We start from the raw sequence: 27,562 nt of genomic DNA, 5'->3' as shown, positions 1-27,562 counted from the left end.
TTCTTAAATTATGTGGTTGTATGGCCCAGTGCTGGGAGGGATTGTTTGGTTTCAGCAGAAAGTTGACAATTTGTAACTGAGTACTTGATAATGACTGGTCTTTTGCCATAGACTGTGGCAAACTCACAGTGAGGGAGCAGGCGGAACCACTGAGGGCTGCGGCCGAGCTCACCAGATGTCTAATTAATGCCTGCTGTCAGCTGCTGAAATGTCACTTACAGATATTCTTTCTTCACAGCCACTGTTTTAATGATGAAGATTATGCACAGATGTCACTTTGTTCCTGGGTTAACGTTGTAGTTGGTAAAATGACTGGCATAAATCGTGCTGCCAAATACGTAGTTGTTTCCGAGGAGAAGAAAGTACCATACGACTACCTAGTGCTGTGCACGGGGCAGAACTACCAGGTGAGGTGGTGTGCAGAGTGCAAACCAGCCCAGCATTCCCAGTGCCTCCAGTGAACAGTGTTCTGGGATCAGCAGAGCAGGCCTTAGCAAGGGTAGCTCCGGGCAGTTTGAGCCCTTCAGTGCAGCGTGTTGGGCTGTGTCGGTGCCGCAGCCAAGCTCAGGGGGGAGGAGGGGTTGGACACAACTCCCCACCAGCAGTGGCACTGCTCAGGACTGGGGACAAAGCAAAGCTGCTGGTGTTTTTGCCACTGCGACCATGAAACCTGCTGAGAGTAGGCCCAGTTGACATGTGGCCCCAGCCACAGGAGACTTAACTCCAGCTGGTCTAATGCCATTTGACCTAGTTTTGGCAGTGGAGAGAATTCCTTATCAAATTAATGGCTTTGTCTCACGTGATGACCATGCCTAGGCATGTCTGTGATGCTGCTTGGTATTGTAGCACACAAGTTGAGTTTGCACTGAGACTGAAGCAGACCCTTAGCTGCATGTAAGATGTGGAATCAAGCTGAACTCCAACCCCAGAGGCTCAGCTTCCCCTCGGACACCACGGGCAGGGCTGGTTCTGGCTCATGTGTCCCCACAGGGCCATCAGGCTGTGTAACCAAACAGGCAGCTTGGCACAACCCTCTTGCTGCAGGACTTTGCCTTGCTGACTGGTTTGGGATAGGAGTTGTGAGCACGGCGTTTTGCCCTTAAAATCAGGAGATGAATCTCAGCATGTGTCTACAGGTTGTACAGTGCTGTGCCATGTCCCACACATGAACATGAGGGTGTTCAGCCCACAGCAGGGTCTGTCTGCATGTGTACAGCAGGCTGGGGGGTTTGTGATCATCTCTCAGGGCAGAACCACACTTAAACAGCAGCCTGTGGTCACTGTTCAGTGGGGATGAAACAAAAGCTGAAGTGTGGGCTGAAAAAGTGCTCCTAGGAAAAGATGTTCGGAGGTAACTCTAACTTGCAAAATAATTTATGGGCAGTAACTGCAGGGGAGGAGAAAGAAAGATAAAGAAAGCAAGTGAAAAGTCAGGGTTTACCTGCCTTTGAGAAGAAATCCCATCATCTATTCTCACTTCTAAGCTCTACAGAAGGACAGGAAGGAATTAGTTTTATTGTCTGGCTTCTGTTTTATTACACAGAGCTCCAGTCCATCCTTTTTTTAAGTTGTCCCTTATTTGGTTAGCAGTCAAATCAATGCCTACTAAAACATTTGTTATGATTTAGAGGATTCTCTTGTTGAGTAAGGTCTTTTGATACCATGCCTGGTTTTATGTGATCCAACCTGATTTCAGTTGATGTGGTTGGCTGTGAGAACACTGCTCAGGATGTGGATCACTGGTGCTGCACAAGTCCTGTATGAGACTCCCTTTTTGCTTTGTGTGATTCAGGTGGAGTTTGTTACTGTAAAGCAGCATTATACAGTGAACATGGTACTGAATCCTGACATTTGAACCATAAAGCAGGTTTTTGCCCCTTTCTCTGGGACAAAATCTCTTATTTTAGAAAGTTGATTTTGCTGAGAAAAAGTGGAGGCAGTCTGAGCTAACAAAGAATCTCCTTTTCAAGTTGTCTGTTAGTCAGAGAACTGCAGAGATCCCTCAGCTGTGTGTTGGGGTATTTCTGCTGTTAACTGTGCAGTCTGTGGTGTTTGCCATGTGCTTCCACTTGTACTGGCGCTGCTGTTTGGAATGGTCACCCACAAGCCATAGAAAACAGGGAATACATGCACAGTGTGTGAACTCAGACCAGCAGGAATCCGTGTTCTGTGGCCACGGGTGTGTTTGCTGCTGCTGAGTGTGAAGGAGGGCTGGGGTGTGCATGGACAGCAACCCGAGGCATTCAAAGTGAGTGTGTCATTGTCTTTTAATGTCTACAAGGTATGTGCCAGATAACCACTTGCTCACCATTTCATCCCTCCCAGGCCCTGGCTCCCACTGGAGCAGATATCAAACTCCTAACTGACAGCCAAGTCATGAGTGAGTGGCCACAGAGATACCTGGGGAAAATCCCTTCCAATCACTTCACTCTCAACGATGACCAGGATTGCTTGCGGGCAGCGCACTGGCTGCAGGAAAACCTGGTCAGCTCCAGAGGTAAGGGGGCTTTAACGTGTGCACACTTACAGAAATGTTTCCTAGGCTTAGTGGTTCCTTAATTCCATGGTATAATTGGTGCCTGATTAATTCTAACGAAGTCTTTCATCTGCTGTGCTTTGTTTTCCAGATTAATTTACAATTTGTTGTCATTTTTGATACCCAGCATATTTAGCTAGGAAAGAAAGGCTTGAGATAGATTAATTATCTGCAGTTATTATATAAAACAAAATGAGTCCTAAATGCAAATCTGACTGGAGTCATTAATTAGCCAATTAAATAATAATTTAATTAGTGGATGTGTTTTTCTGTTATATAGAAAAATACCTAGATTTGTGATGTAACACAAAGAAAACTGGTCTAAATTAGGAAGTCTCTGTCAGCACTGTATTTAGTTGCACTAGTTACAGATTTTCACAGAGAACTGCAATCTCCTGGTATTCTCTTTGTAACTCTTAAAATCAGACATTTGTTTAGACGTCCCCCATCCCTGTACTTCCTCAGCCTTGGTGCATGTACTCTGCTCATGTATTCGTTAGTTCATCCACTGTGTTTGCTGTTGAAAATACCTGGGATCATCCAGGCTTCCCAGTCAGCTTTGAACTGCAGAAACAGAGGCAGGCAGTCAGTGAGTTCATGTTGTGTCAGCTCCTGCCAGCTCTGAGTTAGGACAGTTCAGAGCAGGAAAGCTGTCTGTGGGGAGTTCCTGTCCCAAGGACTGTCCTGAAGATGTGTTTTCTCTCTCCTGAGTGTAATGAGAACTGGCAGTGATGTGGTGTGGTGCCAGGCTCACACCCTGGTGGCATTCCTTTAGGGAAGTGCTGTGGCCAGCCCTGGAGCAGGGCGAGCCCTGACCCCGTGGCTGCTCCTGCAGCTTTGCTGTGAAACCTGGCTGATGCATGGAACCTGGGACAGCTGGAATGGGGACTAACTGAAATCCATCTCCCGTTAGCTCTGCACTTGCCACGAAAATAAAAAGTGGAATGGAAGTAAAGGAAGGAACAAAACTGCTTTAATGGCCCAAAATGGAGCAATTATTTTTTCTCTATACCCAAGCATAGTTTACTGCCTTATTAAAAGCGTGTTTGTAGGAATACTCTCGCATTAAAATTCCAGTGCATGAACCACCTACCGAAGCCACTGATGCTTTAGCTCATACTGGGTTTCTCCTTTAGCTTTTGCAAACTGCAAAGGTTCAGGTCATGCTGGGGGCACCGAAATCTTGTGCTTCCACTTGTGGAAAATGAATGAGTCTTCTCTGCAGCAGGATGCTGACACTCGGGTAATAAATGATAAAACTACTGTAATGATCTTTATTTATGGCTGCTTTTTCAGTGAAAGATTATTATGTTTACTCAGATGCATTTTCATGTAGTTAAATAATAAAAGCATCCTGAGCAACTGCTCTCTGTCCAGTGGACATAATTTCAGTCCATAATGAATATCTGTAGTTCTTAGACTACTAGCACTGTCATCTAAAAAGCCACTAATATTGTAATAAGCAGAAGCAGTAAATTGTTGATTTACAAGAGGTCAGTAAAGGAGCACTGCTTTCCCTGATCTAATGCAGTTGTATTTAATATTACCATATAAAACAGAATTTTAATTTTCCATGACAAATGTGGGGCTTGAATCTGATCTTGTATTTTCCTAAGTGCCAGTGTCTAATGCAGAAACTGAGCTTCCTTCTGAGGGAACTGGTGCTGCCAAATGGCAAATGTGTCTCAGCCCAGCCTTGCCCCAGAGTCAGAATGGAGCTTTGCTGGGCCATGCCTCTGGGAAACCCTCCTCATCCTCCTTTTCCAGCCACTGTAGCCTCTTCAGCTCCTGGTGTTTCATTCCTCACAAATCTAAAGCGTGTAAACATAGCATGAGGCTGTCAGCACCTGCACATCACTTCTTGCCTGCACTCTCAGCGTGTTGAGTTACTGAAAATGAGTGTAGCAAATCTGGTCTTTCACCCCAAGTTCTGCTTCGTTGCTTCTTGCATTGTACCTTGCTGCAGCAGGGAAAAAATGATCAGTTTTATGTCTGTCTTCTCTTTTGGACCTTTCCTGAGGTCAGGACTGCCTGCAGACAGGTGTCCTGGCAGGCACGAGCCATGGAATGGGTTCTGGCTTGGAAAGTCAGCTCAGTGATGAACATATTGGACAGAATTCTCTTGTTCTGTATAATATTTATGGAATTAGTAAGATCTTTCTTCTTATGATTTCAAAGTGATACATTTGCAGGTAAAATTGTTCTGTTCCCCTGGTCATTGCTGTGAACAGTAAAAACATGTTTTCCATAATTTCTGAGCAGTGTACTCATGGGGTGGTTCTGTTCTCTGGCAGCTATGAAGAGAGATGTTTATTTGGCAGCTACAAATAGCTAAACTGATAGGGACAAATAAAATAACCTTGTAATCAAAGGGGAATGGTAGAACATCTGTTAACATTTTTATCATTAATATTCTTGGGAACTTGGGCTGTGTGCATGTTCAGTTTAGTATTGCCCTGTGTCTCATGCAGTAAAATGTGGTCCCAGTGAAATCAGCTTAGCCTGTAAATAATACAATTTATGTATAGGGGGTGCTGTCACTCGTGGCAAGACATAAATGCCAGTGCTGAGATGAATGTGCAAGTTAGTTGCAGCTCTGCCCAGGTATGGGACATTAAAGCACGAGGACTGTGCTTTTGATGCATCCTCGTGCTGGCAGGTCAGATCCTTGTCCTGAGACAGCCAGCATGCAGGAGCTGATGTGGACATTGGCAGGCAGGTAGAGAACTGTTCCTGCCCCGAGGCCCGAGCTTGGGGATGGGGCAGACCTGGCTCAGCCCTCCTGTGCTTGGAATGGGCAGGAGAGGAGTGTGTTTCAGTCCCTGCTCAGAGGAATGCTTGTGTGTTTTATATTAGACCATCCTGAGATAAAACACACAGCTGCTCCGATGCACCCCAGCTCTGCCTCCCTTATCACCAGGAGGGCTTTAGCTGTTAGGCTGGAGAGTCCTGCTGTGCTCACACAGAACAGGACTCTCCCATCCCCATGTATTCCTGCTCAGCTCTGACTGTGCCCTTTGAAGTGGCACCAGTTCAGGACAGGAAGGTGCAAGGCCCTGCCCTGTGGCTCTGCAGTGGCAGGTGGGAGGTGTGTGTTGGGTTGGGTGCCCAGCGTGGGAAGATGGAGCTGGTTTCAGGAGTGGTTTCTGCAGAAGGAGCAGCAGGACCCACACACTGCTGTCCCAGCAGCTGATCATGTCTGTGTCCAGTTTACTGACTTCCAGCATGAGGAGGGATGGAGCCTGGCTGGCTCAGAGCCTGTGTGATGTGAGGGAGGGAGGCACCTCGAGAGAGCGGTGCGGAGCTCTGCCTGCCATGGTGGCAGGACAGGGTACGTCTGCAGGGCTGGCCCCATTCTCTGGAGATTAGGCTTTGGCAGAAAGAAGCTGCAGCACTGATGACCATGTGGCACAAAGGCTTGTTTTCTATAACTTGACCTTTCCACAGTTTGTGGGGTTTTTCTGCATCATGTATTTAATTTGCTCCTGTCTGCTCCCTCCTCCATCAGTCCTTTGAATGAGCAAAATTGAGGAGAGAGAACAAAAAAAATGGTGATTTTTTTTTTTCCCCCCCCCAGAGGCTTTTCAATCAAAATAATTTCAAATTATGGGGTCAGGATGAATGTCATACTTCTGTGTTAAGTACTTGCCTACTTTGTGGGATGTTTTGTACAGATTCTTTACTAAATTATCTTAGCTGCTGTTGCTAGGTAACATTGTTTTCTTCATAGCATCAGAGAAATAAGAGGGTCAAAGAGAGCAATTTCACGTTATTATCATCTGAGTTATCCTAATAAGGTTTTCATTGTATGTCTTAGAAATTTTCCCCCCTTTTTTTCCTCTTAGGGAACGTCATTGTCTATGGGAATACAATTGACATTTACACCACAGTAGAAACCCTCTTATCTCTTGGAATTGATGGTTCTCGCATCCACCTCGTGCAGCCCCCGCTCAGCTCGGATGTTCCCTGTCTCCACGACGCCGAGGTGGAGGGCACTGTCCGGGAGGCCCTGGCACAGGCTGGCGTGGCCCTGCACGGGGACAGTGTCCTGGCACAGTGGGGCGAGGGCAGCGACCCGGAGCTGATCACCTGGGCTGCCTTCACCACTGCCACAACCCCGCTGAAGCTGCAGTGCTCAGTAAGTGTGTGCTTTCAGTGCATCCCCTTCAGACAAAGGCCATCACATTTAGGTAGTCCCTCACTGATTTATCTGTTTCTCATTGTCTCTAGGAGACTGAATGCTCACTTGTTAGTCTCAAGGATTGACTTTCTAAAAATCCAAATAAACCCATCGTTAATGCCCTGACTGATTTGGATTAAAATGTATTTAAGTCACCTGATACACAAGTAGTAGTTTGCTGATGAGTGACAAATACTCTTAATTCATTTTCTAAGTAATTCCAGAAAACCTTTCCTTATTTAAATGTGTGCAGTTACTCCTGTCTATGTGCACTTGATTAAGTCACAGTAGAAGCCAAAAACATTAGCATAGAGAGACCTACTATGTAACTTAATGAAATGTATTTTAGCAGATTTCTCTCCCTTTACATCAATGACTGCAGTTCTGTTCAGCTCCAGTACTGATATCTTAGGTGTAGGCACACTCACAGGTGTGGCTCTGCTCTGAGGCTGGGGACAAGTTTTAGCTGTTCCTAAAGGTCAGGATTGTTCTGTTTTCCTTTACTGGGCTAATCCACAGGAGCGAGCACTTCTGATGGTCACTTCAGAACCTCCCTCCATGGGATGCTGCCGTTCTGCCCTGCACACCCCGCTGTGTGCCCACTCCTTTGTGCAGGAGCGGCTGTCACTGTGGGAAGGACAAGCTGTGTGCCTCTCCCAAAGAGCTCCCCAGGTGTTGGGGTCCCTGCTGGCTCTCCTGCACTGCAGCCCTTCTCTTTTTAGCATAGGGATAGTTGAGCCCTTCATCGTGGGGGTGAAGACCTCCCACAGCACTTTTACCCATAGCGGTCTCCTGACTTTGGTCTCCGTGTCAGTAGTGACATTTCTCCCACTCTTCTCATATGCAGCTCTTGAAGATCTCTCTTCTTTCCCTGAAACTCCTCCATTTTTATCATTCTTCCACAGATATCTCGATGTGGTTTTCATTCTTGCAACTTGGTATTCATTCACCACCTCCCCACCAGCCCCCCCTCTTTTCCCCACCACCTGGTCCATGTGGCTGTTCCCTTAAACCTCCCTTGCCTTGGGCTTTGCTTCTCTTGCCCATTTGTGTCCCTGCTCGTTCTTCTTCCAGCCATGGTCCTTCCCTCTCAAGATCTCTCTTTTCCAGCCTCTAAGATGGGAGATGTTTAATTACTTGTGATGTCAGGGGCTTTATATTCTCCAAGACCAGTTCAGCTGCCTTGCAAGGCTTGAGCTGCCTGGGAGGCCGGGCTCAGGGGATGCCAGGCTCGGGAGAGCAGCCTCTGCCAGGAGGGCAGCTGTGCTCACCAGAGACCAGGCTGTGCAGGAATCGGCACTGCAGCAGCCCTGGGCCTTTTGGGATTTGAGCCAGTATCAGCTGTTGATTGGCAGTTCTTGGGGGCTTAATTTGTTGAGTCCTGCAGGATAAAAACAACAGGAGAAAATCTCCTCTTTCCCTAAAGCAGCAGCCTCCCTCCCTCCTGCCTGGGCTGACAGATGGCTCCCAGCCTGGAGGTTGCAGCCCTCCCCTCCCCTCCGGTGACACCGTCCTGCCTGTCAGCCAGCAGAACATGGGGCTGTGTGGTCCCCTTGCCCTAATGGGCAGAGCTTCCCTGATTTTGCTCTCCTAGATGTTCAGAATTCCCTTAGCTGTGCATAGTTCATCACTTGGTTTATCTACAAACAAGCCCAGGGGCTCTGGCTCCTCTGCTGCTGCATCTCTGCTGTGCCAGTGTTGCTAGAATTTCCAACTCCCTTTGCTTCCCTCTCCTGTGCCTTCTCTTCCAGCTGGCTCATCCAGCCAGCTGTGAGCATGTGACACTTTACTTAGTCCCCAGGAAAGCTCTTTGGGGGTACAACTGGGTAACACCTTTACCAAGGTCACAGCTGTGTCCTCCCTAAGATGGCACTAAGGGAAGGACAGATTATGGATGCTGCTTTGTCCTGACACAGTTATGTCTTGGGCTATTGAGGATGAAAGCAGCAAGGGAATGCATACTTCCCTTTCCTCAGCCTGTACAGGAATATTTCTTGATGGGGGACAGCAACCTGTGACTTGTCATCTAATGATTTTAAAAGCTGAGAGCACTAATGGGGAAAGCTCTGTGTGAGGGCTCTGGAGCTTCACAAACTCTGTTGTAGTGATGGTCAGTCTTCATCCGTGCCCTTTGCAGAGCACGGTCTTATTCAAAACATCTCTCAGCCTTGTTGTTCTTGTTCCTTTTAACCCTCAGTGTCCAGTGTGCACCCTTGTTTTACACTTGCTTGGGGCCCATGTTTTGCCAGCCTGGCACGAGGCAGCTTTGAGGACACTGCTCGTAGTTGTAGCTTCTCCCACATCTGCTCTCACGGCGCTCTGGTGGAGGTGAGGGTGGTGCTGGCTTTCAAAGCTGCTCCTCAGGCACGGTCCCTGTCCAGGGCTGTGCTTGCCTGTGCATCTGTTCCACTCCAGGGCTGCTCCAGCACCACCTGCTCTGTACTGCTGGTCACAGGGCTCCTCTCTGGGGGAGGTGGGGTCTGTCTGATCTGCTTCCTGGTGTCCCAGGAGAGCCACTGTGCAGGTGTCACAAGAAGACAAAAGGAGGGAATTATCACTAGCTTTTTTTCTTTGAGACTCAAAAGAGAGATTTAAGGTGATTTTCTTTAAATGTCCTTGAAATATTCCTGTGGGGAAGATGAGCTTGTGACTTCAGTAGCTGCTGGTCCCAAGATAATTCCCTACCTCAGGGCCAGGACTGTAAGGTTGCCTGAGACAGTACAGGCCATCTTTTCAAAGAGTGGAAGTCCCACCTTTTTCAGTCTCACAAAACAAAACATACCAAATAGGTATCTGCTGTGCTCATTACCAGCCTCAGCAGCTGACTGCCAAATGTACCAGATAGTTTCCCTGCAGACACAGCCTCCTCTGGGCTGACCTGGGTGATCTGGGTGGATCTGATGGACAGCCAGCCTAGTGCCTGGCCTTAGAGAGTACAGCAGTCCCATGCTTTAGGGAGGTACAGGTCAGCCTGCCTCCTAAAGCAAAGATGATTCAGGTCTGGAGTAGTTAGAGAGGTGTTTCAGTCCTGACAAAATTTGGATATGCTTTCCAAAATCTATGACACTGTCAAAATAACAAACCTGGAAGCTTTCCTGTTCCTGTGAATGTTCAGTCCTCTTGCACTTCTCACAACCTCCTTGGCCTCTGCAGCTTCCACTGGCTGAAATTATGCTGCTGTAGTTGGAATGAGGATGACATTTCTAATTTCTGATCTTTCCATTTCATTGGCTGTCCCTGTGCTGGCAGCCAGAGTAACTCAGTTTGTTGGTAAACAGGCTCAACAGTTGAGAAAACATTTGTAATACACAGTTATCCTGCTGAAGGCAAAGTACACTGTGCTTTTCTATTCCTTGGGGTTTCAGGTGGGCTTGAGCATTTGAAAGAAGCCAACCAACTTCATAGAGGGTTCAGGTCTATGTCCTGTGCTTGTACTAACAGAAAATACACATGGCCACTCACAGTAGTTTCACATATGGTGAACATTGGAGCTTTTAAAATAAAACTCATCTAATAACCAGAAGCAGATGAGTCTAGTTTGGTAATTCTCCTTTCTACTATCTTTGTTTTAATTTTGGTAGCAGAAGGATCTATCTGTGTATATAAAATCATACTATATTTTCTATTCTTTTTTTTTTAAATAAATAACATTCAGAACAAAGTGTGGGTTTTGATTTATGAAATTAGCCAGTAAATAATATATAATATAATCTACAATTATTTATATCTCTTTTTAGGCATTTTTTAGCTTTGCCTACAGGGCAGTGGATTATGAAACCTTTAAGGCAGTCAATGATGCTTGCCTTGTTTTTGATGGAAAGCTTGTGATTGATGCCGAATTCTGCACCAATGATGTCAGCATCAGGGCTGCAGGTCCTCTAACAAAGTTCTCCAGGAGATACTGTAAAGATGAATGGACACACAGCAACTTCAACTCCAGAGAGATTGGCTTTGAGCTTGCTGCCTCCATGCTGAGTCTCTTTGATCCAACCCTTCAGCCCCATTCTGAGCCACCAGAAGGCCCAGACAGACTCATCCCCATGTACAAAGGATGTAAAGTTAAAGGTATGTCCCACTGGATTTGTCCCACTTTCCTCCCCTGTTCTGTAATACAGGCAGGTCCATCTCACCTCAGGTGCCATCTCATGGCAGAACAGCCCTCAAAGCTCCTTATGTAGTGGAAAAAGATGACAGCAGAAGGAGGGCAAACAAATACTTTATTTTCTTCATTGCTTATGACTTAATAAACCTCATTTTCATTTTTGGCAGGAGGTGTTCTTCCCGGAGGTTATAACTACTTACACGTTTCCAAACCAGCAGTTCCCACCCTCTTGGACACAGAACTTGCCCAGTGTGACCACGTAAGTTAAATAACGGAACTCCTTTGGTTCGTCCTCTGTTTGGAAGGAGGTTCCTGGTTAGGGCAGTGCAGTACCTGCCCGAGTACCCTGAACTGTAACCAAGTACCTTGAGAAGTGGGGGTTGATGTGTCTGTGGCAGTTCCCAGCACAAAGTGAACGTGTGGCACGTGGGGGGGTGCTGTGTTTGCCATCAGGTGGGGTTAGAAGTGGTCCAGTCAGCTGAGCCTGCATGCTCTGCATACACCAGGTACAGCTGCTGAACCAGGGGGAGTGACAGACCTCTCTGAACCTCTCAGGGGTTTGTTTCCACGCTTCCTGACATTTGGCTTTCTTCAATGATGCCCAATTTCTATGCACAGGACATAAGACAGTATTAGCTGGATTTGGTGCTTTCAGCCTTAGTGCTGAGCCTCTTTCCTCCCTGCAGTATGGTGCTGGAAATGCACACAGATGATAAAACTTGGCAGCTTATCAGGGAAATTCAGTTGGTTTCTAGAATAGTAGGAATTATTCTGGAAGAGGTGCTCTGTGCTTCACTGCTAGGAAATAGTGAGTCCTGCAGCCATGAGGGTTCTCTTGGAACAGGGAAGGGGAAACCACTTCACACATTGGGCTACATGGGAGGTTGTCCCAGGATACAGACATGGAGACACTTCTCTTACTGGAGAACTGACTTGTGAGACAAGAAAAGGACTAGATAAGTGTCTTTTAAAAGCCAGAGAGGACCATCCAGCTAGGCAAGCTCCTGTTTCACATAGACTGTACCTTTTACCTCAGGGATTTCTGTATCAAGCCCATTCTTGCAGTTGATTTAAAGAGCAGCTTTTAAAAGGCTACTTCAGTGTTCACTTTAAAACTTGGACAGTGGTGGTCCATAGAAAGAAGTTGGATTTTAAAAAGAAATCCATGGTTTTGGGGAGGAATCAAAGCACGGTTCACCTTGTTTTCCAGATCCAGGATGAACCATCCAAAGCAGGATGTGCTGGAAAACTGAAAGGACCATCAGAGAGAGAAATTGGTTTTGTTACTCCAAATTGCTAGAACACGATTAGAATTCTTTTGCTGCTGCTTTGATTACCTGAAAAGGGACCATCTTTAAAGCCACTCTAGAAACTTCATGTACATCCTAAAAGAATATTCTAAGGAAGAAGTAAGAGAAGCTAGTGGAAAGTATTAGCTGAGATGTGGAAGTACCAAAGGTTCCTGTAGCCTAGCAACAGGTTGTAGAAATGTATAAAACTGGAACAGGAATACAGCCTGAAAAAACAGCTTCAAGCTATGTGATCATCCCACTGCAATGGCAGGTTTGAAGCAAATTTTTACATTTTTGTCTTCAAAGTGATTGATTTAAGTGGCTGAAGCTAAATGCTACAGTTTGAGCATCAACATTCAACAGTGTTACTTTATTGACAGTAGAGTTGGTGTTGGCAACACATGGCAACCCCAGTTCAAATTAGCAAGAGTTGGGTGTGAGCAATTTAAATCCTATATAGATGTGTGTGTTTGTGTGTATAAACACACATATACATATGTAAGTAAGTACATGCATATATGTTCTTTGATATTCACTATTTAATGGTCTAGAACATGGCCTGAAGGAAGCCAGTGCAGCCTCCTGTAGATGCAGCCCCACCTGTACATAGGGCTGTTTATGTAGTGTATAGGGTTGCTCTGGGACTGAGCAGGAGCCTTCTGGGTATTTCTCTCCTTGCTGGAAAGCTGTTCCAGCACATCCCACCCCTGACTACTGGGAAACGTGTTACACAAAGCCAGAAATGCTTCATTGGAATGTGATAAATCTGGGTTGCAGCACTGGAGTTCACCTGGACCTGGTTAATGTGGCAGTGTCAGCCTCTGCCTGCAGTCATGCAGCTTTTACCACATGCCATGAATTTGGACTCTGCACTTGCACTGTTTGCATATACACATATTTACATGTATAAAAATACAGATGGGGAGTTATAAATCTGGAGAGAGAGTAAAAGCCTGCTGGTGTGTCTTCATTCCTCAGGATGGGATCCTCAGTAAAGCAGGATGTGCCATGTGTGTGCTCTGTCATAACTGAGGCTGAACAGAGTTCAATTGAGTTGCCCCAACAGAGGCATGCAGTATTGTTTGGGCTCCCCCACGGCATCCCTCCTGACTCCAGCTGCTGCTCCAGGAGGTCACAGGTCCCTGTGGATCTGGTGTCACTGCCAGTGCAGCCGGAGGGCCCAGATGCCCTCAGGTGTCTGCAGTGGCTCTCAGCCCGTGCTGCACAGTTGGGTGGGCAGTTAATCAAGGTCTAAACCACACAGGAAAATCTATGTCCAAGCCACAGCAAAGTACCTTATAACCCACAGTGCAAAGAATGGTCCCTTGATTTAACAAAAAGGGCTGTGTGTTTTAGGAAGTGGTAACTGTGGGCTGGGAACCCCTCGCTGACCCTGTACATGTGCCAGGTCAGGTGTTCCTTTCACCTCTACAGCTCTCCTGGTGTTCTCTCTTGCAGGGGACGGAGATAATAACTGGAGAGGCAGGACAGGGGAACTACTTCAGGATGCACTTCAGCAGGTACAAGATGGTGGATGGCATCACCTGCTTTTCCAAGGAACCCTTCCCTGTCTCCAACTACCTGTGCTTGTACGGACAGCACGAGCGGCTGCTGAACGACCTGTTCTACCGCTGGAGGGCCGGGCAGATCACAGACCTGTACAGGTGAGGGGAACTCTGCCTCGTGCAGGAAACCTTAGTATGATTTGTCTTCTGGATGTTTTCCTGTGGAACAAGAGGTAGATGAAGAGACTTAAAAACGTTTTCCATTATTTATCAAAATTATCAGTAGTAGTGCAAGTCCTGAAGACCTTCCTGGAAAGAGCTGTGTGCCTGATTTATTGAGAGGAGGAGCAATGGTTTACTTGACCATCTTTCATCTGAAAGAGCATTTTGGTGTCTTTACCACTGTTGTTTAGAATACTTGGCAGGCTTAATCATTCAGCTGAACCTGAACAGTCCTTTATTACTGTAGATTCATGTTCAGAAGTCGCTTTTTAAAAGTATTTTTGTCACATTAAATCAAATTTTTAAGCCAGAGATTTCCAGGGAGATTTTAAATTGCTCCTGGTGATAGCCACACTGAATAACTTGACTGCTTTTATCTGGTGGTAAACCCTAAAGTTTATCCTTTAGACCTTGTGCTCTGTAGGAGGGAGTTACTGTAACTTAATGTTAGAGCTGGAGGCTGTGTCAGGACTCTTGTTGGTGGCAGCACTGCAGCAGAGAGACAGCTCTGGCAGAGTTTGAGGTGCCTTAGCAAGCACAGGGCAGTGCCTGTGCCTGGAGGCAGGTATTCCCAGGCAGGTCTCCCAAGGGAGACTGAAGAGCATGGCTAGTTCTAGCCAAGGGCTGTGTGCTGTCTCCTGCAGAGAGGAGAATTTTTCATTGCTTTGATTTTTGTTTTAAGAAATCCTTCACAAATGGTGCTTGGGAATGTAAACTGTCACACACAGAGAAGTGAAGTACTGCCTTACATCAGCTGGGTAGGACAGAAAGCCAAGCTCAGGAACCAAATGGCCAGGTTTTATCATGATACAAAGCTGATAGTGGTGCCTCAAAAGTCTGCAGATCTGATTTTGTCATATTTATAACTGGGAGAAAGGCACAAATGGTAGCAAAATTTTCAGATTCAACGTTGTTATTTAGGTAAAAGTTTGCTGTAAAGGATGTGCTGTGGTCCTGGAGAGGCTTGGGAATTATTGCTGGTATAGGGCTTGATTTTGATTTATAACAAATGTTGGGTTTGTTTTACAAAAGAGGAATGGGACACAGCAAACATGAAGTTCCCCTGAACGGCACATGGCCAGTAGGAGGACCTGAAGGAGGGAGACACAAGTGTGTGAGATATGGGCTAAGACAACATATTTTCTTTCCTTGTCACGGCTGATGCTGATCAGCTCATACATTTGGAGCATTGGAGGGAACTCATTCAGGTTGTGGCGAGGTACCAGTAGTCCTTTTTCTGGCATTGCAATGTGCATGTGCAGCTGTGAGCTCATCTGTTGTGTGAACCAGACACTGAGGCCGTGGTTGTTTGCCCAGATGTGGTTACAGTGTCTGTTGTTAGATGTACCAGCAAGTTTCACACCAGTAGCAACATCTGGAAGAATAAATCATCTTGCTTTGGGATTTCTGCCTGCAGCACAGGTAGCAGTATTTTCCTAACCTTGATCAAACTAGCATATTTTCCCTTTCTTTCCCTTGTTGCACGTTGGGCACATAGCCCAGCCTGAGGATCTCAGTGCAGCTCACTCACCTGCTTCCCTGACAGCTGCACTCAGGTCTGGAAGAGAGGAGATGTGAACTTTCTGAACACACAGCTTATTTCTTCTTCAGAGAAATAAGAATGGGTTAGCCTTCCTTGTGCTCGTGATCCCGATGGGATCACACACAGGGCACAAGCTGATCAGGGGATTACAAAGTAAGGTCAAGTTCTAAACATCCACAGAGACTGTAAAAATCTCAGGAGAGGTGAAGATCCCAGTGATGATCTGTTAATAGGATGTTGGGCCAGGCAGCACTGTAAGAGTGAGAGGAGCAGCTTTACCTGATGGCAGCACATACACTCACTGGAGAGTCACTTGCTCCTGTAAGACTGGGGGTGTCTTCCCTGCTCTGTGCTCACCAGGGCCCTGAGCTGTGCATGGTTGGGGTCCTCTCACACCCCCTGCCACAGGCCCCGGGACCTGAGAGGCCGGTGCTCTGCCCAGGGTCACTGGTGTGCTGCACAGAGGGGCACCACGTAGCAGGACATCATCACATCTCTTGAGTTCTCCCTAATTAGTCATGATGAACTAATTTTGGACTTGTCTTTTACAGCCTTTAGACAGGGATGTTGTTTGGGACCTTTTGCCTCTTTATTTTATCTCACCTCTTATTAGCCTGTGGCAAAATTCCTGAATTACAGTTGCCAGGTTTTTCTTATCTGGTTATTTTATTGCCTCCCATGGTTTTTAGTCTTCTTTATACCTTATCTTTAGATAGGTTTGTTCCTTCTCTTCTTGCTCTTTGGTCATGTGTATGAAATCCCATATGTTGCTCCTCAGCAATGAACATATGCTGCTCTTTAATCACCTTGCTCATGTGGTTCTTGTGGTGCTCTCACACACGTGTTCCTGCTCATCCCAGGCTTGGTGATCCTGTTGCACATGTCCATCCTGTGAGGAGGGTACATTCTCCAGCAGGTGTAGCAGGTGGGAGACCGAAAAGCAAAGGGAATCCTTTGCAGGCAGCCAAGGCAGAGGGCAAGGACAGATGAGAAAACGGAGGGGAGGAAGCAAATTGCTCCTGAAAGCAGCAAATTCCTGTGCTGCTCTCAGGAGGGGTTAGAGCAGCAGAAGAAGGCTGGCAATATAATGTACTCTCATAATATATCACATCTACAATACATATACATCTGCACATTGCAGTGCACCATACAATGTACATATATATGTGTGCAGTGTACAGTAGACAGTGTTAGAACTGAGCCAGGACAAGACTGGTTATTAGAAAACTGATACACTGAAAAACAGTTTAGCAGCTCTTGTGAGATGAAGATTGTCTTGAGACTCTTATGTGGATAAAAAGTGGTGCCTGGTTGACTTTTGGTTACTGGTTTCTATGTGTGTGATCAAAAAAAACCCAGCTGTTTTGGGCATCGTTCACATGGTCTGTGAGGACCCTGCATGAGCACAAACCTGAGGTTAGGACTGAATTTCTTTTTTTGAAAAAAATGCTTCTAAGCTAGTACATGTTAAATCTTCTAGCAAGATGTGAAGGACCCTTAGTGAAAAGAATGTAGACTGTGAAAATTTGATTTGTTAGTTAAGCTTGTAAACTTGATGGTTTGAAGCATCCGTTCTTTATGCCTCCCTTCTTTATGCCTCAGTTTTGTGGAGGGCCTTCCTGTGAGGCAAGAAAGTGCAGTGTTTTAATCTTTTGGTCTGTACTTAGATTTCCCAGCATGGCATCTCATTCCAGAAATGGACACAGAGGAACAGCTGTCACCTGGGAGCTAATTTATTTCTGTGTAGCATGCAAATTATCTTTTAAATAATTAGAGACTGCACCTAGCAGTGAATTTCCTCACTGATTTGTGTTCGGTATAAGAGCTGAAAGTTAACCCCCTGGTACTGGATTTCCTGACCAGACTGTGCCAGTGCCATTCTCAAATTAGCATTAACAACAGGCCCTGGAGATCCAGCAAACCTGACAAAGTCTCCCCTTCTGGCTATGTGCCTGGAGCTGGGGCTAACGGCAATAATGAGAGAAATAACATTTCCTTTGGTCTGCAGAAAAGTTCCATTGATTTTGGTATGCCTTTAACGGGAATAAAAGCTGCAGGACTTGACCCACAACCAGAGGAAAGATTGGTCACTGCTCTGCCTCCTCCCCTCAGTCCCTGGGCTCTGGAGGAGGTGAAGCAGGGCAGTGGACACACAGCACCCAGGGCTCCACTGGTCCTGCTACCCCAGCCCAGTTTCACGGGGGGAAAGGAAACCATAGCCCCTGGATATGCCAGATGTGCCCCCAGTCACACTGTGACTGATGTGTGTGTTCCACCTGATGCCCTTTCAGACTTTAGGTTCATGCATGTCTCAGCCTCACAAGCAGGATCAGGAAAAGCCAGCATGGAATCAGCTGTCCCTGGGCTTCACAGTGCACCAACACATGGGCCAGAGTAAGCTTTCGTGGGTCAGACACTCCCACTCTGTTACACTGTGTTCACAGCTCATCAAAAGCCTCAAATGCTTTGGAATGGATTTATTTATTTTTTTTCATGGAAACAATGCTTCCAGCTCTCATAGTTAAACCAGCCAACACTGTATCTCATGCGTTGAAATAGTTTTAAATTTTCTTTTCCTTTCTCCTCCTTCAGCAGACAGGCACTGTGGATGTTTTTAAAGGAGGTCTTGGTGCAGCTCTCAACTGCACAGTTGATATAACTGCTCCTCAGAAGGTCTTAGCTGGGATCCCAGTGGTACAGACATTAATTAATGTAGTAACAACAGGTATTGGTCTCTCTCAAAAATAATTGCCTGTGGCTGAGCTTCTGCAGCTGTATTTGGGCCTGATTCTCACAGGTGTCAGGTGTTCCAGCATCACTCAGAGGCACCTGGGGGTGGCTCAGTTCAGCACTTGGCTAGACCTGGGTTTAAGGGGCCATGCTTTTGTTTCTACCTGTGCAAACAAGAGCTGAGGAAATGGGCTGTAGAGCCAGAAGAGGACCACGTGTGGTCAGACAGCTGTCTCTTCCAACTGCCCCGCAGTGGGATGCACTGCATCCCTCTGGATGTTTTACAGGATGCCAAGGTCTGCTGGGCAGGTTGCAGGGCCTTGGACAGGCAGTATTTACTGACCAGAAAAGTCTCATCTTCATGTGTCCTTGGGCTACAAGAAAAAGGGCCCATTGTCCTAGTGATGGTCTCCCTTCCATGTGCCTCGTGCCAGGCAGTGGGTGTTCTCCCTCCACCTGGGCCTGCAGCCAGTATGGTCCTGAGCAGAGAGGCCTTACAGTGCAGTTATGCCATGCCAGGGCAGGAAAAACCCTAGGAACCAAAGGCACAGTATCCAAAACCTGAGGAGTTTTGTATACAAACCTTTTGCCACCTGTGAGATGAGCAGCATTACTCCCTAGATTTGGAATCCACTTCAGGAAGGAGTTTCTGTAATTTTTATTTATTTCCCATCAGCCTGTATCTCAAAAAGGCTGAACTGGAATTTGAGGCCCCAAGAACAAGGCTGTTTCTCACAGGGAAGACTTCTGAAGGAAAAAGAAAGCAAATTCCAGTAGTTTAATCTGAAGTATAGCACTGTATGCCATGATCCTTCCCTCCCTCACTGACTGGAAAGCCTTTGGATTGTTTCCATTGCCCTAGCAGCAGATAAAAGAGGGGTGAGAAGTCTGAAACATTTTTTTTTCTTTTTAAGCTTGCAGATTTGTTACTGGTCATCAGTCCTCCACACTGCTTCTCAGAGGAGGAGGTAACCAGCCAGTGACCCCCTTTTGTGTTCTCCCGGGGCAAAGGCAGCTGCAAGGCAGTTGCCAAGTTATGGAACGTGTCCACAGAGCAGTGGAATCTCCCTCTGCTGCATCTTAAGTACAAAACAGATAATTAGAGGGGTCTCATGATACTTGGCAACCAAATGGATGCTCACTGGCATCATGCCTTTAGTATGAGGTAGAAGTGGTTCATGTAGGCTTCATTTGGCATTAACAAAAAGCAAATCTTACGTAATGCATAAAAATCAGACCTGCTAGTTTCTAAAATACTTAAGGAGCTTATTTCACAAATGAGGTGTGAGTGGCTTTTACTTAGGGGTTTGTAATGCTGTATTAATGAGCTTGTTGTCAGCTATGACCTACAGAAGATGATGGTTGCATCTCAGCCATGTGGCAGTGACAGTGATGCTGAGGTGAGGGACCACCCGGCACAGGGCAGTGAGGGTGGCACAGGAGGGAAGGTGTGAAGAAGGGTCCTGTCAGAGGTGCCATAGTGCCAGTCACTTTCTGAAAGGTGCCCTCTGAAAGGCTGTGTTGCTCAGCCCTCCCCTGCTCCTGTTTCCTGCCATACCTGTGCACCGAGCTTGCTCTCCGGGTGATGCTGTTGGCTGGTCAGCAGCATCCTGCTGGGATTTAACCCTGGGTGAAGCAGCTGCTGGACTGAGAGTGCTGAGTGACCCAGGCGGTGTGAGCAACACCTGAAACAGGGTTCTGAGGGCTCTGCTTGTTCTGCTTGTCCTGTGTGTAGGTTTAGTTCTTAGGAGACGTGCTTTTAGTCCCTGCACTTACCTCCCTTTGCATCCTGGGGCCTGGATAACAGCACTGGATGTTTCCTTTGCTGCTCTCCTCAAACCCTGACTCTTAGTCTTGTGTTGTGTTTTGCATATTGGCTGTACAAGCTAAATGCTCAAAAACATTTTGAGCTTCATGAACAGTATTCACTTATTTTGAAGTAACCATTTAGCTTTTTCCACTGAAGTTCAATTCTCACATCCTGATGCTGCTTACATTAGGCTGAAGGTGATTTATTAAGCAGTGTCATTCAATGAGACTGTAAGCAGAAACTCCACACTGGACTGACTGTTTATTGACCCAATGCTAATAAATCTCACAATATAACAAATAAATCAAGAAAAAGAACATAATTTGATGTTTTTGGCATTATTGTTAAAAGGACCAGGTAAAGAGATAAATCTGTTACTTATAGGCTGGATAATCAGTGATTATTTAAACATGAAATGCATGCTGCATAGAAAAGCTGGTTTTAACCCAGACTTTCCAAAATGAGGAGTGCTTGTTCATTAAGAGAAACATTAGAATGCCCTGCTGCTGTCTGGAGTCTGCTGGATCCCACACCATTAGCACACTGGGCTTACATTTAAGGCATTCCACCTTAGGCTTCTGTTCATGGTGCAGACAGTGAAATGTTTTTTCTGCAGGGATGAAAAAGACTGGAAAGGAACTGTGGCAGGTAGTGAGCATGGCTGAGAGAGACTAGTGCTGCTCTGTACACTCTGCAGCCTAATTAGAGGGGAATGCATGTGCTTTTTAGGAAGAGAGAGACAGGACTGGAAAGAAGAACATGTGAAGGGATATCAAAGCACCGCCGGCTTTCTCGCTCCCGAATTAACCACTAACCCCACGGTGCCCTGGTACAGCTGTACTCACAGACCCAATCAATACCAATGGCTGGAGACAGATATTAATGGAGTTCTAAAGGAGCAGCTAACTTGCTGATGAAAGGCCATGTTACTAAGAAACCCCACGGCCAAATTAGTAAGTGAAAGCTCATCAGCTGAACACTACCACATTAATTTGCAGTCAAACCTTGCTGATTCATCCTAGCAATTATGCAAACCATTATGAATGATTAAACTCTGAATCCATAAACAGTTGCAGAAAAGCAATCATACTGCTGCACACAGCCTATCAGATGATTTTGTACGTCAGGTTTAATTTCCTTTTAATTGTTTTCCATAATGCATTACACGTGGAATAGTACTATGTGAGAAAGTGCAGTAAGCCTGATGTCAGGGTCAGTCACAAAGTGCTCAGGGAGAGTGCAGACAGCAATGCTTCTGTGTCAGCTTTAAGGAGCACAGAGTTTAGAAAGTTTAAAGAGCAGTTCAGTGGGAATCACCTACACCATAACTGCTATGATCTGGTGAATAACCTAAACTTTACCAAAGGCCGGTGCTGAAATAACGGAGAGTCTCTCCTGAGGACACTTAGAACAGGAAAGGGCTGCAGCATCTCAGTGCCAGGATCTGCCTCTAGGTGCTCTAATGTAACATTCCCAGGATATTAAAAAGGCAGCAAACAGCACTGGTTTATCAGTCGGGATGGATCACCAGCGCTGGCGAAGGGAAGGTGCTGGCAAGTGATGCACAGTGTCACCCCCTGACGTCAGCAGGTCCCTGCAGCGGCCCCAGTTGCTCAGGGGCTGTGCCAGGGGAGCAGGATCGTCCTCAGCAAGGTCTGGATTCCATGGACATTTTTCTGGAGCAAGAATTGGGAGAGCAGTTGCCTGCCCTGTACTCTGGTTTGCCATTGCAGCTCCAGAAAAGAGGGGGTTGTGAATCACAGCTTCTAACCCAGTCATCTTCCAAAGAGAAGATGCTGTGGGTTCTGTGCAAAGTGGTAAAGAAGCACAGGCTTCGTTTCCAGGATTTCCTTCGAGCCTGTGAATTCCTGAGCAGATTCACTTTGTGAAACTGCCCAGTGCAGTCAGTCACAGATTTGTTGTCCATAAGACTGTTTAATAGGAGTGAGTAAAGCACCTGGGCAAACAGGTGTTCAGGGAGCAGAACTGCAGAGCAAAGAGCTGAAGGTCCTTCTTGCTACAACCAGGGCTGTTGGTTCAACACCTGCTTGGCTGTTCAGCAGTTGTAGGCAAACATTAGGAAGTTGCAGGCCAGGGGACATGTTATGCCCTTTGTGCTGAAGAACACTCTCAGGTGGTGCTCTAGGGGATTTTACACAAATTGGTCCTGCTTTTTACCTATGTAAACCTACGTAAAGCTGTCTTTCAAAATTATTGGTCAGGTGATATTGGCAGGAAATGCTCAATGGTTTTATTTATATTTTCCTTAAACTAACACTTGATGATTCCTGGTCTGGCTATCCAAAATATATCTGGAAATATTCTGTACCTTTTACTGGAATCACCGTATCTTTGTAATTAAGAGTCTCAAAAACATCCATATGTTGTCTCCAAAACAATGCATCTTAGGTGCTTGTGTTGGAGAAAAGACTTTTGCTCATCTGCAAGCTGTGGTTGGGAAGTATTGTCAATATTACCTGGAAATTAAAATTGTGCTGCATCCCATCCCTCTGCAGTACTTTACTCTCCCTGCTCCTGGGAAGTGAAATTCCCTGCTCTGTGTAGGCACTCCTGGCATAGTTGTGTTCCACTTGAGCCTGTGTCAGGTGAACAGCTTCCATTTCCTCTGTGCTTGTCCTCCTGGGTTGGTTCCTGGGGTCTGTGTAGCAGCAGCTTCTCTGCCTGACTGGGCCCTGCACTGGGGAGCTTTTGCCATTGTGTGTCAAAGGCACCACCAAGAGACGGCTTCCATAATCCACCAAAGCCATTCAAGGTTAAGGGACCCAAATGTGCTAGGGAATAACTTTGTGTGTCCTGAGGTCTGAGGATTTGAGAATGGACAGTATCTTCCAGATGTAACTGGTACAGCCTGGAGAACTCTGCATTTTGAGCATTACATTTTCTCTCAAAAAAAGAAATTTAAACCCAAGAAAATGGACATCTATCTTGAAAATTCCCCATGTTGTACAAAGTGTTGGAAGCTCCAGAGAGGAAAGGAGACTCTCCACTCCTTACAGATTAACAGGAGCTTAAATTGATCAATGACTCTGCTTATATTGGCTACTAAAAAGCCATGTGTGCTGAGGGCACTGCACTGACCAGAGAGACACTGGGCTTAAGGGCATGGAGGGCAGGGCACTGGTGCCTTGTGGCCAGCTTTGGGAGGAAACAAATGGGATTTCAAGAGATCTGCATTAAGGATTGTTTAGAGACATTAAATGAGGGTTGCAAACAGATCCAACCCATTTCATGGGCTGTCTGAGTCTCTGAACTTGCCCTGAGTGTATGTGTGCTGGAAGAGTGGGGGTAGCAGGGATGTGAGGAGTTGAATTTGGGTTTGTTGTTTCCATAAAAGCTCTGAGTAGCAGAAGAACAGCCAGAGGCACAGCATCCTCCACAGCTGTAATCATGGCCACACCAGTCTGCAGAGGGATCTTTCAAAGGCACCATCACAAGGTGCCACCTGCCCTTTGAGTCTTGGAAAATGCCACCTCATCCTGGTCTCACTGCAGGGAGAAGCAGCAGCGTGTGCCCCTGCTCAGGGGTCAGTGTCAGCCCAGAGCTGGGCAGCTCTCTCACAGAGCTGGTCCTCTTCCTCTGCTAGGCCTTCCCTGTCACAGGGTTGTAAATTATTTTAAAATAACTGCAATTACTGATCTTCTTTTTGTACTTTATACCTTGCTTTTTGTTTCGTTCCTGTACAAACCACGTGTGTTATTCTGGAGGTTTTTCCTGCAGTTTTTGAGACTTTCTGGCTTTGCACCTTGCTGCTGGTGGTATATCCTGTGCCAGCAAACCTGACAGTCAGCGAGGCAGTGTCAGGTCCTCACTGCCAGGATGTAGAACCAGCTTCCACAGGAGTGGCTTCTTCTCCAAATGTGATGTGTTCCTGCAAATGACAGGGAGAGTAACTATAGGCAGCTCTTGGATGGACAGCCACATGCACACACACTCCATTTTTGCTTGCTAGCAGTGCCCAGCTCTGTCCACTTTATTTATATCCTTTGCACGGGGAAGGATTCTATGCCTTTTTTACAGGACACCACAAAATATTTCCTTCCTCCTTGCCTCTCATCTAATGTAGGCTACACCTCACCAGTGAGGCAGACCAGACTTTAAATATTGTTTGTCAATGAGAGGCAAGACCAGCTCCTTAGCAACGAGAAGGATGTCGCTCATTGTCTTCTGGAGGAACCAGTTCCATCCCTCTCTGTCAGACGCCTTCCTGCTATCGCTGCCGTCGCTGGCAAGGCTTCCAGCAGGGCTCCCTGCTCAGAGGGGACCAAGTTTGCACACCCGTTATGCCCCTGGCACCATTGTCATCTTGTACACGTTTAGCCTGATGGCTCTGGCAGGTTATGAAAGACTGAAGGGTGCAAACACATGTGGCAGATGCCGTTCTCATGCAGCGGAGGAGCCTCTGAGCCCCTGTTGGGAGCCTGCCAGCTCCATCTCGCACACTGAAGAGCATTATACTTCAGAGCCTTCCCCAGCTCGCCCTGAGGGACTGCTGCTGAAGTGGTAATAAAATTCAGAATGAAAGTCAACTTGTTGGTTTGGATTCAAATGGGTGTTTTCATTATTAAACTTCCTTTTAGCAGCCATATGTGGAGCTGCTCTCTCAAAAACACCATGTGCCCCCTGAGAAAGGTGATTCGAACTGAAAAGATAAATAGATGAAAGCGCAGAGCCGGCAAAGAAAGCAAATTGTTTCTGTGAGGTGAATCTCCAAATTGCTCTTGGAGGGTACAGTTCTTCAGGTTAAGGGAAATGAAGGGAGATGGGAGTAAATGTTGGGTACTGGGAGCTCCTTCTGGCAGCCTGTCTAGAAAACATGGACAAGGCATTCTCTGTTCCCTAAAAAAGGGCATTTTATTTGCATTAAATATTTCAAACTGAGCAATGAATTTCAGGTTTTGAGCTCCAAATCTGTGAATATTGACAGGAACAGTTAAACTCATGGTTATGAATGGAACTGGTAATGGTAGCAGGAATAGATAGCACCCCTGAAACATTAATGAAAAACATTTAATGCAACACCTCAGTGAGACAGGTGAGCACCTTAACTGAGGTAAGGCAGTTGGAAGATGTGCCTCAGTTGAAAGAGGAAATCACCTCCTCAGAGTTACAATTAAAATTAAGATACCAGCTTGAAGACAAAACATTTGGCTAGTGGAACGTGGCTTTTAGCAGGGCACATCAGTAAAAATAGTGTGTGTAATTACCTTAATGTATTCTTGTATAATACTCCCCTTTCTCTTTGCTATCTGATATCAACAGTGAGTTAAAGGTTTGTGTTGGGTGGGGGTTTTCTTCTGAAATTAAAGGGGGTTTAAATATTTGAGGGATATTGTGTTCTTGTCTAGGTCTCTGCACACATTTCAGGTGTGCAGTTACTGAAATAAAGATGTGTAAAGCTGAGCTCATCCTTGCTAACCTGCATATCTGAATGAGCCAGCGGTAACTCCTGGGCTGGGCAGCACTTGTGTTTGGAATAGCGTCCATAAATATTTATAGTGTGAAAACGCCTATGGGAGAGAGCCCTGCTGTGCTGGAGGCCGTGCAGATTCCGAGGGGCAGCCCCAGCCAGCCTGGCACACAGAGAGGAACGGGCTGCAGGGACAGAGAGGGGCCGAGCACGTGAAAACCCAACCAAGCTGTGCCAGACACACAGAGCCTTGTTAATGGCACGGGAGAGCTGAGGTGTAGTTCAGAGCAGGAGGGGAAAATCCTGCCCCTGGATGGGGAGGAAATAAAATCCACAGAGAGGGAACTGCACGTTAGTTCTCTGTAGATAGAATTATTGAACTCGTGTAGCACCGTTTAAGTTGCCTTATCCAGATGTTCTTTTAGAGACCACACAGCTGGACCGGACAAGAGCATTTGTGTGCTCCTGGGGCAGTGCCAGGGCCCTGCTGCCATTCCAGAGGCACAAGTGTTGGGCACAGGCTTGCAAATGTCCTCTCCCAACTTCCTGGGTGACCCTGGTGACATCTGTTTGGTCATTACAGGGATGAGCATGGGGCACCTCCTGACTGCAGCGAGCATTAACAAGAATTACACACGTGTAAAAATTATCTTTCGTTATAAAGGGAAATAAATCACAGCTTTGTAATCTGGCTGCCTCTGGTTATATTTACAGCCATGCAGTTCGGCATGGAGCCATGTCCTCTCCATCCTTTTCCTCCTTTTTCATGGAAGAATGCTCTCGTAAATGCTGTCACTGAAAGAAAAAGTTACAAGAGCTTCCTCCTAGAATCCGTTCAATTTAGCTTCATCACAGTAGCGCAAAGAACATATTGCAGCGCTGTGGTGGCCTGTTTTTCTGGCTTTTATTAATCCAGAAACCTTAATGATGAACAACATTTGTGTCATTGTCTACACAAATTTAATTTGTTTATGCAGCAGTTCAGTTAATCCTGCAATCTGCTTTTCTCAAATGAGGACAGATAATGGAGACACCGTTCTTTACAGGTCTTCAGGCTTTTAAATTCTGATAAAATCAGGATTCTTCACTGGGTCTTGCCACAGCTCTGAATTAAGCCACTTTAAATGTAATTACTGAAGCTGGCTGTACATCAGGAACATCCATTAAAAGAATTGATTGACCATGCTGTTACAGGAGGCGTTTTATGAACAAACGATCATGATGGGTCCAGAACTGTAATTTATAAAGGCAAAAAAGCAGGTAAATACTTTATTAGTGGTTAATGAGAGGTTCACAGGATAACTAAATTTCTTCTTTTTTCCCCAGCTACTTCAGGGAACCTTGGTCCATGGCCATCTATCACGATCGGTTTATTGATCTCCAGAAGGAGCTGCGCCAAATCCTGATGTCAGAACAGGTAAGAAAAACGACCGCCGAGTGCATTTTATTATTTAGGCAATTTGTTAGTGTTGTTCACTTCGGTTTCTTCTCCCATCTTTCTCCTGAAGCTTTATGTTTCTGTTTAGCTCTCTCCTCTGGGAAGCCTGAGCAGACCGTGTACCTCACGGAGGGGGGTCACCAAGTACAGCACATGGTTCAGTTTTGTTGTTTGGGCATATTCTCAAATCTGCCAGTAGAACTTGAAGTTGCTTTGTTTTCCTTCACAGCACTTTTGCATTATACCTGCAATTTAGTACAACTACACAGCAGAATGTGGAGGCTGGCTTGTCTAGCTGTCCCCTTGGGTTCAGTAGTGTTCCCTAACAGGAACTCACTACAGCCCATCCTACACCCGCTTCAGCTGAGCCCGTGGGTAGGTTTTTCGTTGTAACCCAGAGTGAAAGCAACTGGCTTTTTCAGTAGTGTGTGGATGTCCTGAATACGGGTGCAATTGAAACGTTTGCTAATGCTGTTCATAGCTTTGGCATTAGCACCATAGACAGAGGCACAAAGCCTCAGCAGCCTGTAACTTTGCCTGCCCAAACTGCAAAGCCACTGCACTCTGTGGCTGTTAATGGCAGGTATCCAACAGCCCCCGGAGCTGCCTCCCCCACCCCCTCAGGAACTTTCTGGCTGATCCCAAACAGAATTTGAGTTCTTGTCTCTATGCCTCCACCTCACTACCTGGGACCAGCCTCCCCTGCCCTGCTCGAGCTGCCTTTGCCTTTGTTTAACCCCGCATGGTTCTGGGCGGCAGCCGTGGGGTTTAAGTAC

General features: G+C 46.3%; 1 protein-coding gene across 1 annotated transcript in view; it reads left to right on the top strand.

Annotated features, from left to right (window-relative positions):
* The window catches only part of CFAP61 (cilia and flagella associated protein 61), an 85,127-nt gene extending 57,948 nt beyond the window's left edge, over positions 1–27,179 (top strand). Inside the window, exons 19-25 of the mRNA XM_018077501.2 lie at positions 239–407; positions 2,326–2,497; positions 6,382–6,674; positions 10,454–10,781; positions 10,986–11,077; positions 13,569–13,774; positions 26,675–27,179. Of these exons, the coding sequence (XP_017932990.1) occupies positions 239–407; positions 2,326–2,497; positions 6,382–6,674; positions 10,454–10,781; positions 10,986–11,077; positions 13,569–13,774; positions 26,675–27,179 (1,765 nt within the window). The remainder of the gene's footprint in view (positions 1–238; positions 408–2,325; positions 2,498–6,381; positions 6,675–10,453; positions 10,782–10,985; positions 11,078–13,568; positions 13,775–26,674) is intronic.
* Positions 27,180–27,562: the final 383 nt, after the last annotated feature.

This window comes from Manacus vitellinus, unplaced genomic scaffold, assembly GCF_001715985.3.
Source record: "Manacus vitellinus isolate BGI_N305 unplaced genomic scaffold, ASM171598v3 scaffold_38_pilon, whole genome shotgun sequence".
Classification (NCBI taxonomy): Eukaryota; Metazoa; Chordata; class Aves; order Passeriformes; family Pipridae; genus Manacus; species Manacus vitellinus.
This window is presented reverse-complemented; position numbering and strand designations above follow the sequence as displayed.